Source organism: Giraffa tippelskirchi, chromosome 6, assembly GCF_054371585.1.
Source record: "Giraffa tippelskirchi isolate mGirTip1 chromosome 6, T2T-mGirTip1v1.2.pri, whole genome shotgun sequence".
Taxonomy (NCBI): Eukaryota; Metazoa; Chordata; class Mammalia; order Artiodactyla; family Giraffidae; genus Giraffa; species Giraffa tippelskirchi.
Window position 1 is genome coordinate 106,152,588 of NC_137280.1, and position 20,702 is coordinate 106,173,289.

Below are 20,702 nucleotides of genomic sequence, written 5' to 3' on the forward strand. Positions count from 1 at the left end.
GCAGATAGATTCTTTACCATCTGAGCCACCAGGGAATCCCTGTGCTTACTTCCATTTGATTAAAAAAAAAATCACAGATTTTGAAAGAACACTTTTATTATCTTTTTTTCTTGATAGTTTTGAAGCTATTTTAAGGTCTCTCTCAAGACAGTCCCTTTTTTTTTTAAGGAAGTATTGCCTGCTTTCATTAGAGGATCATTCTAGGAGATGAAAATATCTGAGTTCTGTTCGTGTGTCTGCCACTCACTAGCTCTATGGCACTGCCTCAGTAATCCAGTTCTCTGACCCTCAGTTTTGTTACCTATAAATATGAAGGGACTGAGCCAAATCTTTAAGTTGTAATCATATTGGAATTATGAAATTCATAGAGTATTGAATTATAAGAACAATAAACACTGCATTAAAATTAAACTTACTTTCAGCAATAATCGGGTATACCTATAATGTTCAATCATTCATGGCACATTTTAAAAAATTATTTCCAGTATTTTTATAATATTACTTTTCTATTTGTCACCTAAAATTTAACAACAATGTTCTCAAGATACTGGTTTTATAAGAAATTTCATACTTCTAAAAAGTTTTTGTATATTGTTAATCGGTTGACTTACTGAATTTTTAAGATTAGTAGAGCAATTAATTGTCCTCATTATAGTTTATGTATTTTCTAAGTTTTCTAAATATGAACACGCCTTAAAGAAAAAATGACATTGTTGAATTCTGTAATACTACACTTTGCATACCTCTGTTTTAAAACGGCTATAATCTTTTTTTTTAATACAGCTCGGTGATGCTGAAAATAAGTATAAGACTTTAGAAAAAGAGTTCCATCAGTTCAAAGATCAGCAAAGCAGCAAACCAGAAATTCGGCTACAGTCTGAAATAAATCTTCTCACTTTGGAAAAGGTACCTTTGTTAGTTTATGGCATCTTAACTAGCCCTAATGATCATTTTATAAGATCAGTAAAATGATACTTGCATATTCAGTGTAATAACATTTAACTGTAGTATTCTGATATCAAATAATACATCACATCAAAGAATTTGATGCAAATGACACGGTCACTTGAATTTCACCGCTTTTTTGTCAATTATAGCCTATACTGGAGTCATTGGTTGAAAACAGCAGAACTGAGTAACTCTTGAACTAAAGGAATTCACAAACCTGTCAGGAAAGCTATAACAGCAAGGAGAAACTGAAGCTTTAAAAAGGGAGAGGATGGTTGGACCATAGAAATAAAATTTAGTCCTTGATATAACTATTGAAGAGGCAAAAAGGGTGTATATAGAAAATTTGGAGAGAAGAATAAGAATGTGGTTTAAAAAATTGAGTTGAAAAAGGGTATTAACTGATTTCTTCTAGCATTTCTGAATTCATTAAATGTTTCTGGAGCTTGTCAAATGCATGCTATTTTTGGTTCCTCTTCTTACCTTATGTCTATTTAATTGCAAAGTTCTGGTCCTTACATATCTAGACACTCTCAGTCTTCTCATTTCTTTACCAGTGACCTTGAATTTGAATCAAGCTGGACGTTTCCCACCCTTTTTGATTAATCCAAGTATTTAAAGTACTTCTGTTTTTGTATTATGAATTCTGTGGCCTCCCAGAGGTCTTTGAAGCATTCAGACTATCTCATAAATTCTCACAAGCTCTGTTAAGTAGGTATCGAAAGTATTTCTGTTTTTACCTTGGGGAAATTCAGGACCAAATATCTCAAAATTGGAACAGAAATATTATCTTATTCATCTTTTCTGAATATAAATTAGATAATATCCACCACAGAAATAAATGGTAAGTGATTTTTAAAATTCCTTCTTCCAACTGTATTTCTACCAATAGAATAAAAATCACCAAACATATTACAAGTATAAATAGTACGATGAACTTGTTAAGGGGAAAAAAAGTGTAGTTAAAGTGCGTTTATATCAGATCTAATGAATTCATCCACTGTGTTTAAATACCTAGTAAAACAAGACTTCTCAGCTCTTTTGAAAATTCTTTGTAATTGTTTTTGGAGCCAGAAGAGGGCAGAATCTTATTTCTTAAGTAGTAAAGACATAAAAGCACAAAAAGGAAGACTTAAGTAAAGAAGTCCCTGGTTCAGTCTGCAGCTTCTAGTTATGTCTGACTGAGAGCTTTTTCTTTCCTGTTTACTCATCTCTTCAGTGTAACACAGATATTCCCATTTTTCACAGAAATGGTCTACAAATAAGGTAACATTAAGATTTAAGTTAACATTAACAGTTTTACAAAATTCACTTCTTGATTCCCTTTATAAGAAGTAAAAAAATAGTTTGATTTGCTTTAAGGTAGGAGATGATTTCGGAGAAGGCAATGGCACCCCACTCCAGTACTCTTGCCTGGAAAATCCCATGGACGGAGGAGCCTGGTAGGCTGCAGTCCTTGGGGTCGCGCAGAGTCGGACACGATTGAGCGACTTCACTTTCACTTTTCCCTTTCATGCACTGGAGAAGGAAATGGCAACCCACTCCAGTGTTCTTGCCTGGAGAATCCCAGGGATGGCGGAGCCTGGTGGGCTGCCGTCTATGGGGTCGCACAGAGTCGGACACGACTGAAGCGACTTAGCAGCAGCAGCAGCAGCAGCAGGAGATGATTTAATATGGCTTAAAAATAATTTGGACTTTTAAAAAATAGGGAAAGCATTATAATTTAGTAGGGCACAAAGAAGAAGACAGAAGTTCTACAGAAGCTAAAATTGGTGTATTTAATAACATTTGGTGAGTTCCTAGTGTGTGCCCACCCCTGACTTAAGAGAGAGGGAAAAATGAGAGAAAAGAATAAGAGGAAAAGTATGTTATCCTTTTGAAAGGGACCTCACTTTTAAAGAGTTTGTAACTTAATTGGGGAGATAACCCAGAGAGGCTTAAGTGATTGTATATAATTAAATACCAGGGAATGTGATAGAAACTCTTCACAACTCAGAAAGAAGAAATCATTTGATGTTCAGAATATAGTAGTTTTAAGGCATCTCCATGTAGAGGTAGAATTTGAGCTGAACCTTAAGTTTTAAGTAAGCAATGAAGCAAAAAACTTGACAGGTTCAGGAAGTAACTTGGACTAGAAGATGGAGGGGGACAAAACTGGTGGTTATTTCATATTGAACACCAAGAGAGTTGAACAAGTAGGATGGAAATTCTGTTTTGGTGCTTTAACACCTAGGCAGAGGAGTTTAGGTTCAATACCTGCCTACTTGCCAGTAGGCAAGTATTTGGTAGCTATTGTACATTCTTTAGTAGAGAGTAAATTGATGTAATAGTGGCTTGCAGGATTTGTAGATAGAATACAGTTAAGGCTGAGGAGACGAGATGAGCCTGAGCTTAGGAAATGGTAGTAAGAATATAAAAGAATAAAACTGGAAAATATTTCGAGAGAGAAATCTGTAGTTTCTTATGACAGATCGGAACTGGGGAATAGAAGATTAGAGGCAAAGACAATGCCATGCCAACAGTAGAGAATTAGGAGTTGTGGATATATCAAGAATAGAAATACGGACATTAAAATCAGAGAAAGTCTGCTTGGTCTTCACTAGGCTCTGAATTGATGCTAGGTGCTGAGCTGAATTTTATTTTCAGTCTGTAACTTGGCTTATAATTTAAGTGCAAAAAAGGTTTCCTCAGGTCTCATCTACCCACAAAAAGGGCTCTTAACTCGAGGTCTTTGAATGTCCTGAAATTGTGTCAAAACTTTGGTTGTGTACATTTTTCTGGGAATTGGGTCTGTATATTACATTAGAATCACAGAGGCATTTGTATCATTAAAAAAAGTTAGGAATCACTGATTTAATAGTTTGGGATGAATTAGGAAAATGATGTTTACATCTCAGCATTGTTAGCTATCACTTTTTGTTGTTTGTTAAGAGTAAAGAAATTATATGTTTTGATTATAAATGTGTTTTAAATTAGTGTGAATAACAATGCAAATGTGAATTATTTTGATAATCATGCAAAGCGGATGTAACCTACCCAGCTTTTTCTGATGGAGTCAGGTTAGTGGGTACAAACAATCTTTCTAGTTGTCCTAACCCTCATCCTGGGGCTTGTCCAGGACACTGTACCTTCTCCAAGACCTAGGGACATGATCACTTTTATAACTGAATACTACTCTTGTATGTCACAGTTACAAACAGATTTTTGCTTTTCCTCTGACATATGTCCAGTTGTTAAATTACCAGTTGTTACATAATTATACTGGACAGTTGTTACATGTCCAGTTAAGTAATAGGAATAAATCTTTGGGGGCATAAGTGGAAGAGATCATATTTGATAATCTCAGAATATTATTCAGCTTAAGACATATGAGTCTAGTTGTGAAATGTCAACACATTTAAATCCAAGCTCTAGGGATTTGTAAAGCAGCAAAAACCTTGACTCCGTGAAGTCATATATTACTGCAGAGAACATTCTGGTCTTTTGTGAAGGGGTTTTGGCAATCTACTTTTCCTTTCATTTTATTTCCTCCTGAGTTTTCTGAAGTTTGAATTTTTGGATAGGGTCTTTGATTTTATTTTTCTGCAAAACATTAGGAGTTGTGTGTATGGGAAAAACTAGAATTGATATTCAAAAACTATACCAGTTTAGATGAACAGTATCTTACTGTAATTCAGCCATATTATCACCTTATCACTTCAATAGTAAAACTGTCTGTTGGCTGCATGAATTTGTTTGGTACTTGGTTTGAAACTTTGAGAGAGTACATTCCAAGACCTAGCCAAGTTGGCTTCAGTTCATGCACAACAGATTGCCTGCTGCAAGTATAAATAACTGTATTTTAAAAATTGAATCTATTTCGTGTTTCTCTTCATGTGTTTGAAGAAAAATAGAAAATAAAAGTTAGATGAGTGTTTTTAGGAGCATTATTTTTCTTACTTGGGTTTAACATTCTTAAAATATTTTTGACTTTGTACTCTTACTAAACTGCTTTCTGATAAAACAGTTCACTGTTCTCAGAATTGTGTGATTTTTGCCAAATTGAGTTATAAAAGTATCTCCACAAACTCTTCTCACTGTAAGACAAAATTCCACATAATGATAGGTCTCCAAAAGGAGTAATCTGGTTTCAAGGTCGAGAGTGTCAGCTAAATTGGAATGCTAACAACTGCTTTTTGTAAAAAACAACCCCCCCAAAATGTGTTTTTTTAGTCTATGATCTTTGTTATATGTTTTAAATACATTTATAGTAACTGTCTGGAGGTTAAGACTGATTCAGTTCCTTTTAGTATAGGCTGTTAGGCAGTAAAAATACGACTATATTTTAAACAAGAAAATGTTCACGTGCCATAATATTTATAGTAAATTATATAACAGTTTTAGATGATGTCGTATGTTACACTATATAAACTCTTTTCTTAAGCCAGACTCCTTGTATATATTGTCTTTCAGTGATTGTACACAGTGGTATAGTGTTTCACTTGATATGATTTTAATCACTGTTAGGTTGAACTTGAAAGAAAGTTGGAATCCGCAACCAAGTCTAAACTGCATTACAAGCAGCAGTGGGGACGAGCTTTGAAAGAACTTGCCAGACTTAAACAGGTATGTAGTTTATAGCTGATGATGGATTATTCTTTTTATGTTATTTCCCCTTGATTCTTTACAAGTTTGCATATGTGGCAATATCTGTTATGTTCAGATGTCCATATTTGAGTCTCCAGTTTTATGTTTGAGATTAGGGCCTTTTTTTTTTTTTTAATGTATTATATATAAGATCTTCCTTTCCTTAATTAAAAACCGAAACTTCTAGGTCTTTTTTTTTTTTTTTTTCTCTGTAACTGCAACTATCCTCTAGCCCACAGAAAACTGGGAATAATTTCTTCTACTTATAAAACTATCATCCTTTTCTCCCTAGTATTAATTTCCTTCTGTTGGGAGTGCCTTTTGGAGGGAGAACTTTAAGAACATATTTTTAAATGTTACCACCTAGGAAGACATAGTAATTTCTTCTTCAAGAAGAGAAATCACAGGGTAGTTCTGCATAATTTTATAAGAATTTAAAAGTGATAGTACTTTCCTGAATTCTTTATGTTACTTTTTTTTTTTTCCCTTCCTGGTACTGGGTGACAAATGCTGTTAGCTTTATGAGAAATTAATTTTAATTTTGGGAATAATTTCTTCAAATTATTAAGATCAAATAAAATATGAACAAGATTTTCATTTTAAAATTGGCAGTTAGTTTATTCTAAGTTCTGCTTTTGTTAAATGTGTCCATTTAAATTCTGAATGAAGTTTGGTACATAGGATCTCTTAGATTTTTTTTTTTTTTTAACGTGTCTCCCAAACCATCAAATGTTATTAAACATCTGTATGGTATTGTTCTAAATGCATACCAGTGTCATAGAAGAGTATTTACTAGACTGCCTGAAGATAGCACAGTTTGCCTTAACATAGCTTATAGATGAATTGAGATTGTAAGCATAAAATAATATTATACACAGTGAGTATGTTTTATAAATGCTCACAAGACTAAGGATAATCATATGTAGGATCAGGGCCTCCTGTGTTCAAGGCACTGTCCTAGATTTATAGATACAAGTTAAACATAGGTCTTTGTCTCAGGGAGCTTGCCATTTAGTAATAGGGAAGAAAACTATGACATTTACTTCCTAATAGTAAGAGCTCTGAAGAGAACTGTACAGAGTACTCAAGAGGGGAAGTAAGTTTATTTAATAGAACTTAGAAAAGGTGTCATAAAAGATGAGGTATTTGAAATGGACTGCTGGAGAATTGCTTGTGGTTTAGAAAAGTTGTTGGGGGTGGGGGGGAAGTGTTGTGAATATACAATGAATAGAATGATTATAGTAAAGAGGCAAAAAGTCAAAGCACCGACTTCATGGAGAACAGAGGAGGTCCCATTTTAAAGGTCATTTCAGGAAATAAGGACTAGAACTTAAGTGGTAGCAGTGAGAACATGACAAAGAGGTTATTTTAAGAAATGTGATTTTGGTAGATTCTGTATAGGACACTATACCTAATCAGATGCAGAGTGGAAAATCAAAGATGATGTCAAGTGTTCAAACCTTAATGTCCGGAAAGAGAGTTTTCCAGTAGTGGAATTACGATCATTAAGACAAGAAGCTGAGTGAGGCATGGGAAAGAGATAGGACATGCAGATTTGAACATTTTAATTTTTACAGAAATTCAGTAATCAGAAATATGGACTGATATTTGGAGGATGTTTGAGCTTAAGGAGAGATGAAGGAATCCTTTGCCGAGATGATAACTGAAGGTGTGGTAGATAGAATGCTTATGTTTAAGAAGGAGGAAGGAAAGCTGATAAGTCTCAGGTACGGTGCTAAGCCCTTCATATCTTTTCATTTGCTCCTAAACAAGATCCTATATGGCCTTCCCTGGTGGCTCAGTGGTAAAGAATCCTGCCTGCCAATGCAGGAGATGTGGGTTCAGTCCCTGGGTTAGGAAGATTACCAGGAGAAGAGATGGCAGTCCACTCCAGTGGGAAATCCCACGAGTAAGAGGAGCCTGGCAGGCTGCAGCCCATGGGGCCACAAAAGAGTCGACACAACTTAGTGACCAAACAACAAGACCCCCCCCATATAGCAGGCACTATTTCCATTTTATAGATGAAAGAAACAGAGAAATTAAGTTACACATGATCACACAGATACTAAGTGGTAAGAGTGAGGATAGAATCATATAACTGAGCATACACTCATGCTCTTTCCTCTTTCCAGTGTTACGGCTTAATTCCATGAAACCCACATAATGAAAGTATTTCAGAGTGAGCCGTGGAAGACATTAGGGATCTCTGCCTGAGTATTGAAGCAGAAGTAATGATTTGGCTTATGATAAGCAAGGAAAATGCCATTGTTGACTGTTAGATACACCAGCTCTGGAAATGAGAAATTAAAGTGACTTTGAAAGAAGCAGCTAACATAAAGTCATTATGCCAAGACATTGAAGTTCCCTTTAGTTCCATAGGGAAGAGTCCCCATGGACCTGGGAGCAAGGAAATAATGTGATGAGAGTGGCTATTAAAAGTAACAGAATACAACTTCTATCAGAGGCAGCATACATAGTAGTTTAGAACATGGCCTTGGTGTCAAGAGAGCTGAATTGAATCTTGGCTGTTAATAACTCTGAAACTTGGGGGATTTGATTTCTCTGATTAGTCCCCTTATTTGTACAAGGAAAAATCTTTCCTCAAGGTTGTCTGAGAATTACCAAGTGGTCTGTAAAGCATTATTAGCGTTTGGTACTTTGTATATGCTCAATAAATGGTAACTTGTTAAAAGAATATGAGCCATAATGCTACTGTGTAGTGTTCTTGGTTTCGGTGGGTGGGGACCTAGTGAGATGGTAGCTTCGTATATTGATGAACAGAACAAATATTAGATTTGTGACTGACTAGCTGAAAGATAAATGGCAGCAACAAAAATTTGAAAATTTTTAAGTCTAGAAAATAAGATGTTGCTATATATAATAGCTGTAGGGAAGTGGGGTTTGATATAGTTTGAGTAAGAATAGTACTTTGGATGGTACTTGTAAGGTAGATATTCTGTAGAAACTGACAGAAGGGAGGAAAACCTACATAAGGGCTAATTGTGCAGATGTGCAGTAGTGTCAGTTAGCAGGTGCAAAGAGGTGAGAGTGTGTTAAGTCTGGAGAAACATCTAGAGTTGTTTTATTTGTTCATTCTTTCATTAGCACGTACTTATCAGGAGCCTGCTATGTGCCTTGAACAGTGGAGGATGCTCTGTTCTGGAAGAGATAGCAGTTCTGTTCCACAGGCAAGTTCAGCTGGGAGGGCTGATATTTAACAGGAATATGGCAGGGTTGTAAGAAATGCAAATGAAGTTACCAAAACTAACAGAAAATAAGTATTCGACAAACAAGGGGACCGTGGGGTTCTCATTGTATTTTGTCATTCAGAGCTAAAAGAGAAATGGTTCAAAACCAATGTTTCTAGTATCAGTATTAGAAAAAGGAATCCAAATTGGAAAAGAAGTGAAACGGTCACTGTGTGCAGTTGACATGATATGACACATAGAAAATCCTAAGGGTGCTACCAGAAAACTACTGCTGCTGCTGCTAAGTCGCTTCAGTCGTGTCCGACTCCTCGTGACCCCATGGACTGCAGCCTACTAGGCTCCTCTGTCCATGGGATTTGCCAGGCAAGAGAACTGGAGTGGGCTGCCATTGCCTTCTCCGGAAAACTACTAGAGCTCATCATGTTAAAAACAATAGTTAGAAATTGGTAAAAATAAAAAATAGCAGTATTAGATATGAAGTCACTTTTAAGTTTAAAAATAAAGAGCAGGTAGGAAAGAAGTGGAAGACAATGCCTACTACTGAAGAAGTTTATGCAACTTATGAAGGATAAGAGACTAATGCTGTGGTAAATACTTACAAGGCATTACCAAAATCAGTAATGAAAAGATGGAAACCTGTTAGCTGTTGATTAGGGTGTTTCTTCTGGAGAAATTAGGAGTTAATTATCAGAGCATAATTCCATTATAATTGTCATGTTTCTTATTAAGAAATACCCATGCAAGAACAATGGCTAAGTAAATTGATTTTTAAGTTATGTTCATATGTGTTTATTGATGGATGACATTGTTTTCACATTGTTTGAGGTAGTTTTTAAAATGTAAAAAATAATGTTTTTAATATAAACCCCTCAGTTCATGAACTGAAACTGGCTGTTAAAAGTTCAATTTAAAATGCTTCCACCCAAGCACCCCTCCTAACATATGCATTCTCATATACTTTTGCTATTTTCTGGGTTTTTCCTTTAATTCCTTGTTTTCTGTTTACCCTTTTTTCCTATGTTTTTTCTACCCTCTTGCCTAAAAACCATTAGCATAGTAATTTTAGCTATTTGTACCTAATAACAGAAGACATCACAAAAGTTCAGATGGGTCTTTTAAGTTTCTATAAGTGAATTAAGGAGAAAACAGTGTTAAATTACTGATTCAACTCTAGACGTCTGCTTCGTGAAAGAAAATAGCCTCAAATTCTTTGAGTGCAGTAAGCTTCATTGCAGACCACTTCTATTCCTTATCCCGCAGACTTTCTGCTTTAGAAACAACACTGTAAACTAATTTCAGGGTCACTAGGAACTGCTGATGTTCTACAGGCCACATTCGAGAGATGCAGCACTTTAAAAATGTACTAGACCTTGGGATTACCGTAGTGAATTGTGCCCTGCCACTAACTGTTTTTGGAAGATTAAAATTAATTACTTCATCAAATAGGCACAATTTATATGTGTGAAAATTACTTCAGTTTTTTCTCTAAAACTTTTTATTAAAAACACATTGTGTTTAAATATAAAATTGGAATCCTCTATCTGCTTTTGTTCAGAGGATTGTTTGTGCAACTTCTTGTTTAAATTGGATTAGTACCATGTTAATTTTACATTGCCTCTGGTGAATAGCCACGGGGCTATAATCTCTGCCAGTAATTTGTCACAGCGAAATCCTCTCGAGGGCAGTACAAAACATTTGTGTAGTGCGGATTAGACAGCGAAAGCCATATCTTAGATTGTTAATAAATGTTAATGACAAAACCCAGCTGGTAAAGCTTGGAAATAAGACCTAATGCTCGGTGCCTATTGCCAAAAGAATGTTTAGACAGAGATTTCCATTACTCAAAGGTGACCTCGTATAGTCAATTGGTGAATTTAAAAAATCATAATCTTCCAGTTATTTAGAAAAAAAATCTTTTCTTCTGATTCATAACTATAAAAGCCTATGTTTTTTCATGTTGTAAACTTTTTTGTTCTTGGGTAACTGGGTAGGCAACAGCTGTAAAATATAAATAAGTGTAACATGAAATGGGTCCTAACTTAGGAGACAAGGAAATGATACCCGTACATTCTGGATTTGCTATCTTTGGTATGATGTATAACACTGACTTTGAAAAGTTCTAGTTGTCAGACACTTAAGGGGTAATTTAGTTTCTACCCACCCCCCCACCCAGTTCTAAGTTAAGATTGTTACTTTACTGTGTCCTAAGTACCATATTTACTTAAAAACATTTCTTGACACATTAGAATATAGTTATGGAGGAAGAATAATAGCCATTACTTTTTAAAAACAAATGAATCATCGTTAAGAGATAATGAATTTGTTGTTCTGGGCAATTTAACATTTTCATCATGTCTGATACATTAAAACTAGGTATGTTTGTTCGCAGGACAGGAAATAGAACTAAGATTTGGGTAGGACATGGGCCCCTTACCATATTTGTGCACAGTAGATCTGTTTAAAACTGAGCTGATATATTTAGTTAAAACAACACAGACTTCATTGGCTGACATCAGCACTATCTTGTCCAGCCTCCTGCTTATCCACTCAGAGTAATTAATTTGATTAATTTATAAGTAATTTAGCCAAGGATGGGATGTAAATCTTTGTTTAAGAAAACAGTTGGAGGTCCAAGTCTTGGTTAAAAACTGTGTCTTGAAACCATCCAGGCCCTCCTACTGACTTGTCAGCTCTGGGTTATTTTCAGAAAACTTGACTTGAGTTCCTTAGTTTAGTTGTAAGTTTTTTCCCACAGACTTACATGGTATGTGTGAGTGGGAGAGTAAGTAGTGGCCACATTTTAGCCGCTGTTTAGTCTAGTGTATGTATGTTTACATCTCCTCTCTGGATTTATAGGCAGCCAAGGCAAAATAAAGATTATACTCACTTGATTGAGGAGCCTTTAACCCAGAGCACCTGGCAGCAGAGGAGTTCTTCCTCGAACCTCTGATTTTTGTGTGTGCATGTGTGATTATTATTAATGCTGTACACTGGATTAAAAATTCAAGGCCTTTAAAGGCTTTTCTTATGGTTTAGAACTAAAGTGTTTCAAGTTTTATAATGTTACAGTTTTACAAAGTAACCTAAAATTAATCACTGACCTTTTTTCCCCTGTTTGCAATTCTATCTGCTCACTGTACAAGAAAAAAAAAGTCCAAATTTTTTGCAGCGTAACATACAAGATGAAAGTCACTAGTAACGTTGTCACCTCTTCAGCCAGATATAACAATCCAGTGTGTTTTTTTGTCTGGATTTCTTTTCCTTTATTTTCTTAATAATTACTTTTGAAATGAAACACGTTATATGTTCCAAAAAGGGAATCAAAGAAGATTCTTATGCTCCTCCACCCCCACCTTCTAGTTTAAGAAACAGCATTATCAGTGCCCTGTGTGCCTTTTCTCACCTGTGTCCTCTCCACAGGTAACTGCTTTGCTGACTTTGGTATTTATTATTCTTTTGCTATCTTTTTAATAAGGCTATAAGATACTAAAAATATCAGTAAATAACACTGTTTACTTTTGTATGTCTTTAAACTTTATATACATGGAGATACTCTGAATCATTCTGTGACTGCCTAGTGTGATTTAAAATGGTTTTTGTGATTTAGCTATTTTGATGTAGTAGCCTGATTTTATTTTTACTGGTTTACACAACTTAAACATATAGTACGGCAACACTGAAAATTTTTTACAGGTGAGCATTTCTCTCTGTTTCTGTCTAAAAGTAGAACTTCTGGGTAGTAGGGTTTGCTCATTTCTTCTGCTTCACTAAATGTTGCCAAATTACTTTCGGAAGTGGTCGTACAAACCTGCCTTTCCCAAGAGGGGTGTATAATTGTTATTCTTCACACCATGTCCAACACTTGGCTGTTATCAGATGTATAAATTTTTTCCAGTTTGCTGGGTGTGAAGTGGTCTCACTCTGTGGTTTCCTTATTTCCCCGATTATTGACTTTGAGCATCTTTTTTTTGTTAGACTTGCATGTAGAATGCCTCTTTGTTTTTTGCTCAGTAGAAACCAACAGATTTTGGAATCACCAGAAAGTTAGAAATAAGTACTAGAAAATAAGCGATATGATAGAGCAGTGTATTAGAGAAGTGGAATCTTTTCACTCATACAGACATCCTGGAACTGAAAAGTTTTACAACGGAATTGTAAGTTCAGTAGATGAATTAATAGCAGAACCAAGGATATGTGAGCTGAAGATAAACCAATAAAAAGTATCCAAACTGGAAGAGAAAAAAGGATGGAAAATGCAGCATAGAACATGTGACACACAGGAGAGGTATATGGAACTGGTTACCTTTTGTGTAACTGCAGACCCCTCTCTTAGTCTGTTTGGGCTGCTCTGACAAAACAGCACAGACTGGATGGCTTATAAACAACAGGAATTTGTTTCTCACATTTCTAGAGGCTGAAGTCTGAGATCAAAGTGTACACACAGTCAGGTTCTCTGTCTGGAAAGGATCCACTTCGTAGTTTATAAATAGCCATCTTTCCACTGGGGAACTCTACTGAGGTTCTTTTTTAAATTAAAATAGTCAAACAACTAGAACTCATCAATGAATTGGGTGAAGTTGCAGGCTACAAAATTAATACACATAAATCTGTTGCATTCCTACACCCTAACAACGAAAGATAAGAAAAAGAAATTAAGGAAACAGTCCCATTTACTGTTGCATCAGAAAGAATAAAATACCTAGAAATAAATCTACTTAAGGAGGCAAAAGACCTATACTCGAAAAACTATAAGTACTTTTCATCAGTGTAAAAGAATGAAAGAAGTCAAAGATGACACAAACAGATGGAAAGATGTACCATGTTTTTGGATTGGAAGAAACAATATTGTGAAAATGACTATACTACCCAAAGCAAGCTACAGATTCAATGCTGTTCCTGTTACACTGCACAAACTGTTTCAGAAACTAGGAAGAGAGAATACTTCTCACTTAAAAACAATGAGACCACCATTATCTTCATTCTAAAATCTGACAAGGATGTTATATTAATTGGTCAGTCAATCTCATGAACATACATATAAAGCTTGTAAGTATCACAATTAAATTCATTTATTAAACAAAGGGGAAGTTGACTGTCACCTTAAAAAATGAAATCAAATGCTGTTATCAAAAATGCAGAAAGTCAGTACCCATTCACAGTAACAATGTAGAAAGGTTCATGAGATCACTGTGTTAGATGACAGCATGTCTTACTGCAGCATTCCAAAATGTCTGTTACTGAGGAGTGGCTGACTGAATCATGGAATATCCATTCTGTGGAATGTTACACGTTTATATAAAAGAAATTTTGTCATGTGCATAGATTTTTTGTGAGTCTGAAGAGTGGAAAGGCATATTATTTCTTGAGATAGGAGTGGAATTAATTACTAGTACGGGGCAGTTATTGAATTTTTCTTGGTAACTCTGTATAATTTGTATTTTATATAATTACTTTGTATACTTTATCATTCCTTTATAATTGTAATTTCTTATATAATTTTGTTTAATTAACCATTTCTTAGATGCTACTCTTACCATTGCTCTTGTGGCATCTTACTGTGTTGACAGCAGACTCTTTCTTGCCCTTAACTTCTATTATCTTATATTCAGCTAACCTCAGTCACTGATTGGAACATGAGTGGTTATGGCTTATAACAGGAAGGGAAGTCATGGAAAAGTTTGTAAAGAGAACATGGATAATATGTGTCTCTAGATAATAATTTCTAGATAATATGTGTCTCATAGAATCTGCAGTGTATGGCTGTATCATGGGTACAGTCAAGGAGGGTTATAATCACAAATCAAAGTCATATAAATAAATATATGTATTCCTAACATTAGAGATGTCTTGTTTCTTTCAAGCGGGAGCAAGAAAGTCAAATGGCCCGTCTTAAAAAACAGCAGGAAGAATTGGAACAGATGAGACTACGTTACCTGGCCGCTGAGGAAAAAGATACAGTAAAAACCGAGAGACAAGAATTGTTGGATATAAGAAATGAACTGAACAGGTATGTGAAAGTGAAGTCGCTCAGTCGTATCCGACTCTTAGTGACCCCACGGACTGCAGCCTATCAGGCTCCTCCGTCCATGGGATTTTCCAGGCAAGAGTACTGGAGTGGGCTGCCATTTCTTTCTCCAGGGGATCTTCCCAACCCAGGGATCGAACCTGGGTCTCCTGCATTGCAGACACGCGCTTTACCATCTGAGCCACCAGGGAAGCTCTGGTATAATGTTCTTCACCAGGGAAGAACAGGTATAATGACTAAAAAATTACTTTCTTTTCCATACAAAAATGCAAGTTCAAATAGTACAACTTTTTATTTATTCATTGGTCCAGGGAGAATACAACATCAAGTCTAAGAAGAAGGGACATCATTTCTAAAATGTAGCTAAGTTATATAACAGAAGATCTTTGCCAAAGACCATTACTCGCACATTTTTTTTTTTGCCATGAATATAGCTCTGTTTAGCTTTTTTGTTTCCATAGCATTCGTACTTTAAATTTTATTCCTGTGTGACTATTTCAGATTTATTGCAGCTATTTCAAGGTAATTAATGATACTGAATTTAACTATATAAAATATAACAAATTTCCAATATTGTTATATTATATATATAAATAATAGAGTAGCTGTTAATTATTGCCCTTACTGTGTATCAGCAGCTATTTTAACTATCTCATGTGCGTACCTCCGCTGGTTTTTTGTTTTTTTTTTTTAAACTCTGCAAAGCAACTTTTTGAGGAAGATAATTAATCCCATTTGGAGATGAGGAAACTGAGGATTAAAGAGATTTAAGTACCCCTTCCAAGGTCACACAGCTAGTAAGTCAGGGGGCCAGAGTTCAGATCTGATACCAGAGGTTGTATTTGTAACTACTATGCAACACTGGGCTTCTCTGTAGTGTCATGGTACTCTTAGTTACTATTTTAAGTGTTTCGTGTTAGAAAAGTAATCGTTAGGAAGCAATATTAGAACAAACTAGTGTTTTTTTGGAGGAGAGTGTAGGGGAAGACTTTTAAACTTTATCAGGAGACTAGTATTTTGTTGCAGCGAAGCATACTGTCTTAGCTCGGCTGGCATAACAAAATAGCATAGATTGGCTTAAACAACAGAAATTTATTTTCTCACAGCTCTGGAGGCTAAAAATTCCAGATCAAAGCACCAACACAGTTTCTGGTGAGGGCTCTCTTCCTAGCTTGTAGACAGCTGCCTGACCACTTGTCCTCACAAGCTCTCCCCTATCTCCTGTAGGAAGGGCACAAATTTCATCATGACGGCCCCCGGCTCACGATCTCATCTAAACCTAATTCTCTTTCAAAGGCTCCATCACCAGACACCATCACACTGGGGGTTGCACCATATTCATTCAACATGTGAATGTGGGGAAGACACAGTTCAGGACATAGGACATGCATTTGACAGACTACCCCGTGATATATCCCTACACAAACTGGGGAAACTCAGTCACTGTATCTGGTGGGTTTGGAACTGAATTACACAAATGCATTTAGAATATTAATGTATAAATATCAGTTGGAAAAAGGTCAACGTCTTGAGTACATGCTACAGGGCTCAGTTCACTATGTTAGTCTCTAAATTCAGCAAATACTTATTTGGTGTCAACTGTGTCACAGATCTGGAAGATGTTACGAATTAATTTTAACATGCCCCTTGCTTCCAAAATTTTGCTATTGTATATAGCAGTTTAGTTTAGCAAATACATATTAAGCTGCTACTCTTTGCTCAGCACTGTTTTGGTGGTTTAAATGAAGATAGCTATGTGCCTGTCATATGTGTAGGTCATATGAACTTAAATCTTATTAGTCATCCCCATGTATTGCTCCATTTTACCAGTGTCCCATTAATCACTTGATTTCCTCCCAAGCCCCAGAGCACAGGGCCCTATTTTTATTTTTTTTCTTTCTTAGAACAGATGGAGGTATTTGGTGTCCTGTTTGGACTGTACACCTCAGTTTCTTATTCTTTTGTGAGGGATCTTAGGAGTCAGTTCAGGTTTCAGAGAGTCATATGAACAAACAGAACTGCACTCCACTGATCCTGCGCCCTTTCTGGGGTCCGGCAGAACTCTTCCTGGCTCTTCCTCTCACCCACGCCATGCGTAATTTCAGAACTGGTTCTCATTGGCTTACTTACTATGAAGGCCATCTAGAAGCAGGGACTTATATTCAACTGTTTTTTATCTTCTTTATAAAGACAAAAGTCAGGAGTAGTTGCAAATTAAAATATTTTTGTAGCTAGTTACTTAGAGAAGTATAAAGGTGTATCTTATTTGTAGATTCCAAATCAAATTAAAACCTACCTCATGTCCAAACTAACTTGGTATACTTACTAAGTGATAGTAATGCCAGGATACGCCCCATTTTCAAGGTAATGTGCTTGATAATATTCCACTGGAAACACCCAGTTCCCAGGCTGGCGCCTGCTCCCCTTTCTTCATCTTTTAGATAAGATCATCATAAACATAACTTGAAGCTATCCATACAAACTCTTCAAAGGTACACACCCTAGATTTAAGCATTCACATCTATAGAATATCACTTTCTACAAATAGTTATATAAGCTCCATAATAACAGAAACTTTTCTTCTTGATTTGACACAGTATTCCCCAAACCTAGCACCTTTTGGTATGAGTGAATATTTGTGGGATAAAATCAGAAGAAAATTATGTTCAAGAAACAATAACAAAGGCTTAATAACAACCTAAAGATCAATAATAATGATATAGGAAAATATTCATTATATTAATAACTGAAAATGTATTGATAATTGTACAGAATTGCATATATACAATTGCTTTTTAGAAAACTTTAAAATGCATGCATTTTTTAATTGAGAAGAAATATAAAAAATTACTTAAGTTGCTTATCTCTAGTTAAGATGATTTTTTTCTACATATTCCCAAAATTTCTACAGTTTTCGTGTATTTTATGCAAGTATTGATTTTTAAAACTGTCTTTTATAAGTGTGCTAACTCTGGCTAGCCAAGTAGGTTTTTGTTTTCTTCCTGAAAATATTACTGAAAATGTATTTTATAACAACAGAAAGTCATTTTGTTGTTAAGTGGCGGTATTAACTAAAAACCAAAACAGTGTGTGTTGTCTGCTCGAGTGGCCTGTGTTCTTGACTTCTCAGGTTAAGGCAACAAGAACAAAAACAGTACCCGGATTCCAGAGAGATTGCCAGTGGAAAAAGGGACGGCCCCCATGGCAGTGCATTGGAAGAAAGTCTGGATGATTATTTGACTCGCCTAATAGAAGAAAGGGATACTTTGATGAGGACGGGTGTGTATAATCACGAGGATCGAATAATAAGTGAACTCGACCGACAGATCAGAGAGGTTTTGGCAAAAAACAATGCCAGTAACTAGTAACATTTTTAAAAACTTTGCCCGAGACTCCGGGTGTAAATTTTAATTGTAAAGCCCTCAAAAGAAGGGAAAATGGCTATTTTAAAATGCAATTTTCAATTTTTTATAAGCAGAATTTTGTATGTTATTGTATAGTATTTATTTGGTTTTATTTGCTGTGTGCTACCTCTCCCACCCTGGTTTATATGTAATTGCATTTTATATACTCGTTTTTCAAAGACATCAGTGTTTATCATTTCATGGCTAACTTTCAAAACAGCTTTTCTCTAAATTTGTTCTCAGAGAAATGACTATACTGATTTCTAGTTATGTATTTTTTTATGTTGAGCCAAAAGAGTGTATGTTGCACTTTAAAAATGCTGTTCATTTGAAGAGATATCTTAAAAGTTGATACCACTTACAAATCCAACTAGTTTTATTTAATTCATTTTAGGTTACCTTTTTTTAACTTGAAACATTTGCAGAGAAGTCATATGTGATCTGTTGAGTGACAAATTAGTCGTTTATTTAAAATAAAGTTAATACAGATTAAACTTGTTTCAATAGCTATTAAATTTTCAAACTTTTAAGAATATGAAGTAACAGCTTAATAAGTCTTCTCTGTCAATCTCCTGCTCAAGATTGCATTGTTTTCTTTTGTTGAAAAAGAGATTCATTGTCCAGTAATAGTAATACTAGTTGTTAACATAAACCCTCTGTAATAAAACATGAAAGCAGACGCATAAACGCTTCAGCTAAGAAAGTAGAGTGGGAACCTATTTTTGATCTTCCCTAGTTTTAATCAATCTTTTACAAAAGTACATGAGACTAAGTCATTGTATCGATGTAGTGCCATGTCAGTGTAAATTTAAGGATTCCTTTATGTAAAATTGTTCAGAGCAAACATTTGTCCTCAGAGCAACTCTTTCCACTTCCTTTTACCAGGTACTGAAAAGGTTTCATTAGCAAATTCACAGATTAGGTCAGCTTTACGATAGATGTAGTTGAAAATTTCTTATTCCCAAATATAATAAATTTAAGTATATACTTTAGGAAGTATATACTATTTACTGATAAGTCCCACAAAAGCAGAGTAGGCTATTTTCTGTTGTTTTCAAGGAGGTGTATTTCTTGTTTGGGAAATTGAAGTCCCTCCATGCCTTATATTTTCTTTTTTTCCCTTATTACCAAGTGTTAATCTAAAAACAACCCAACAGTAAATATAGAAATTACTGAATGAGAGAATGAATATGAGAATTATAGAAATAATGTGAAATATTAATTATGGCTAAACATTTCCTCTCACTGATTTTTGTGCCACATGAACAGAAGTATTCTTTTTGTTTGGGAAGGTCTCGGGTAAAAGATGGACTGTGCCTTCAGCTGCCTTGTGTGCTGCATGTGATGTTTTCAAACACTAGAGGGGGCCTTAGATTTAAAGAAACAAAAGGGACAGTTCTAAAATGGATGTGTGGTTTGCCTTCTCTAATCTTTTGGCTATGTATTTTATCAAATAAAAATCATAACTATGCATCTTTGAGTTTCTGAGCAGTCTGTTACTTTTTTGTTAAATACATTGGGCTAGTGCTTGTCACTTCCTGTATCAAGTAACTAACTGTATTTTTGGTTTTTAAATGTTTACATTGCAGTTACCTTTATATGTTCTAAAATTGATTGGGAGAGTCTGAAATTTTAACACCTTTTTGCGGTCCTTCAGCAGCGGACATTTCATTTGTCGGTGACGTTTAATGTGTTTATACTGATTACTCTACTAGACTGTCATCAGTGCCTGGGATCTGAGTAGGACCACAGTAGACAGATAAATGAATAGGAAAAGGAGTAGGTGAGTGAAGAAGTTTCCTCAATACTATATGTAACAGCAGACCTTTCATCAGATACTTTCATATGAAACAAAATTTACCTTTAAAATGTTTGTGATTCCTTTTTATGAAGAAAGCCTAGTTTCCATGCCTAAGGCCAGCACATACTGCAGGGGAGGTGAATCACATCTTCCAGGTACGTGGGGTGCCATGTCTGTGTAAGTTGGAAGAGTTCCTTTACAGGTATAACCCAGTGATTTCTTCATAGACCTGGGATCTTGTTGCTTTCAACAGAAGTGGGAGTTTGGGGTAGGATTTAAGGATGTATAAAGGCACTGCATGAACAGCTTACGAGGACAGCAGGTGAGTCTGACCAGATGACTTTCTCATCCACATACTGCTCTGTCCGGTTACTTCCCAGCCTGAATCCTCAGATCACCTCAGTACATACTGCTTGTCCTCAGCCCCCTCAGAATGGACTACCTGACCTGGTTCTTGCAGCCTATAAAAAAGAGTCCTCTCCTCTGGTAGCTATGTATGCACTTTCAATATTTGGCCTCTCACTACCCTTGTGTCTGGCTTGACTGAATACCTAACCTGATGTTTTTATTGCTAGAATTCACATACCGTAAGATTCACCATTTTGATGCACTTCAGTGGTTTTTAGTATATTCACCTGGTTGCACAGTCATCACAACTATCTAACATCTTCCCCCAAAGAAGCAGTGTA

At 35.6% G+C, this 20,702-nt stretch overlaps 1 protein-coding gene across 35 annotated transcripts in view; it reads left to right on the forward strand.

Moving 5' to 3' along the window:
* Positions 1–19,685, forward strand: part of CEP120 (centrosomal protein 120) — a 148,108-nt gene extending 128,423 nt beyond the window's left edge. For 31 of the 35 annotated variants that reach the window (XM_081500352.1, XM_081500353.1, XM_081500351.1 and 28 more), the window contains 4 exons: positions 784–906; positions 5,455–5,553; positions 14,645–14,790; positions 17,939–19,685. In XM_081500352.1, the coding sequence (XP_081356478.1) occupies positions 784–906; positions 5,455–5,553; positions 14,645–14,790; positions 17,939–18,173 (603 nt within the window). In that variant the 3' untranslated portion in view covers positions 18,174–19,685. Of the gene's footprint in view, positions 1–783; positions 907–5,454; positions 5,554–8,679; positions 8,763–14,644; positions 14,791–17,938 lie in introns of all 35 variants that reach the window. The other 4 variants (XR_014056668.1, XR_014056665.1, XR_014056666.1 and 1 more) reach the window with 1 other exon arrangement.
* Positions 19,686–20,702: the final 1,017 nt, after the last annotated feature.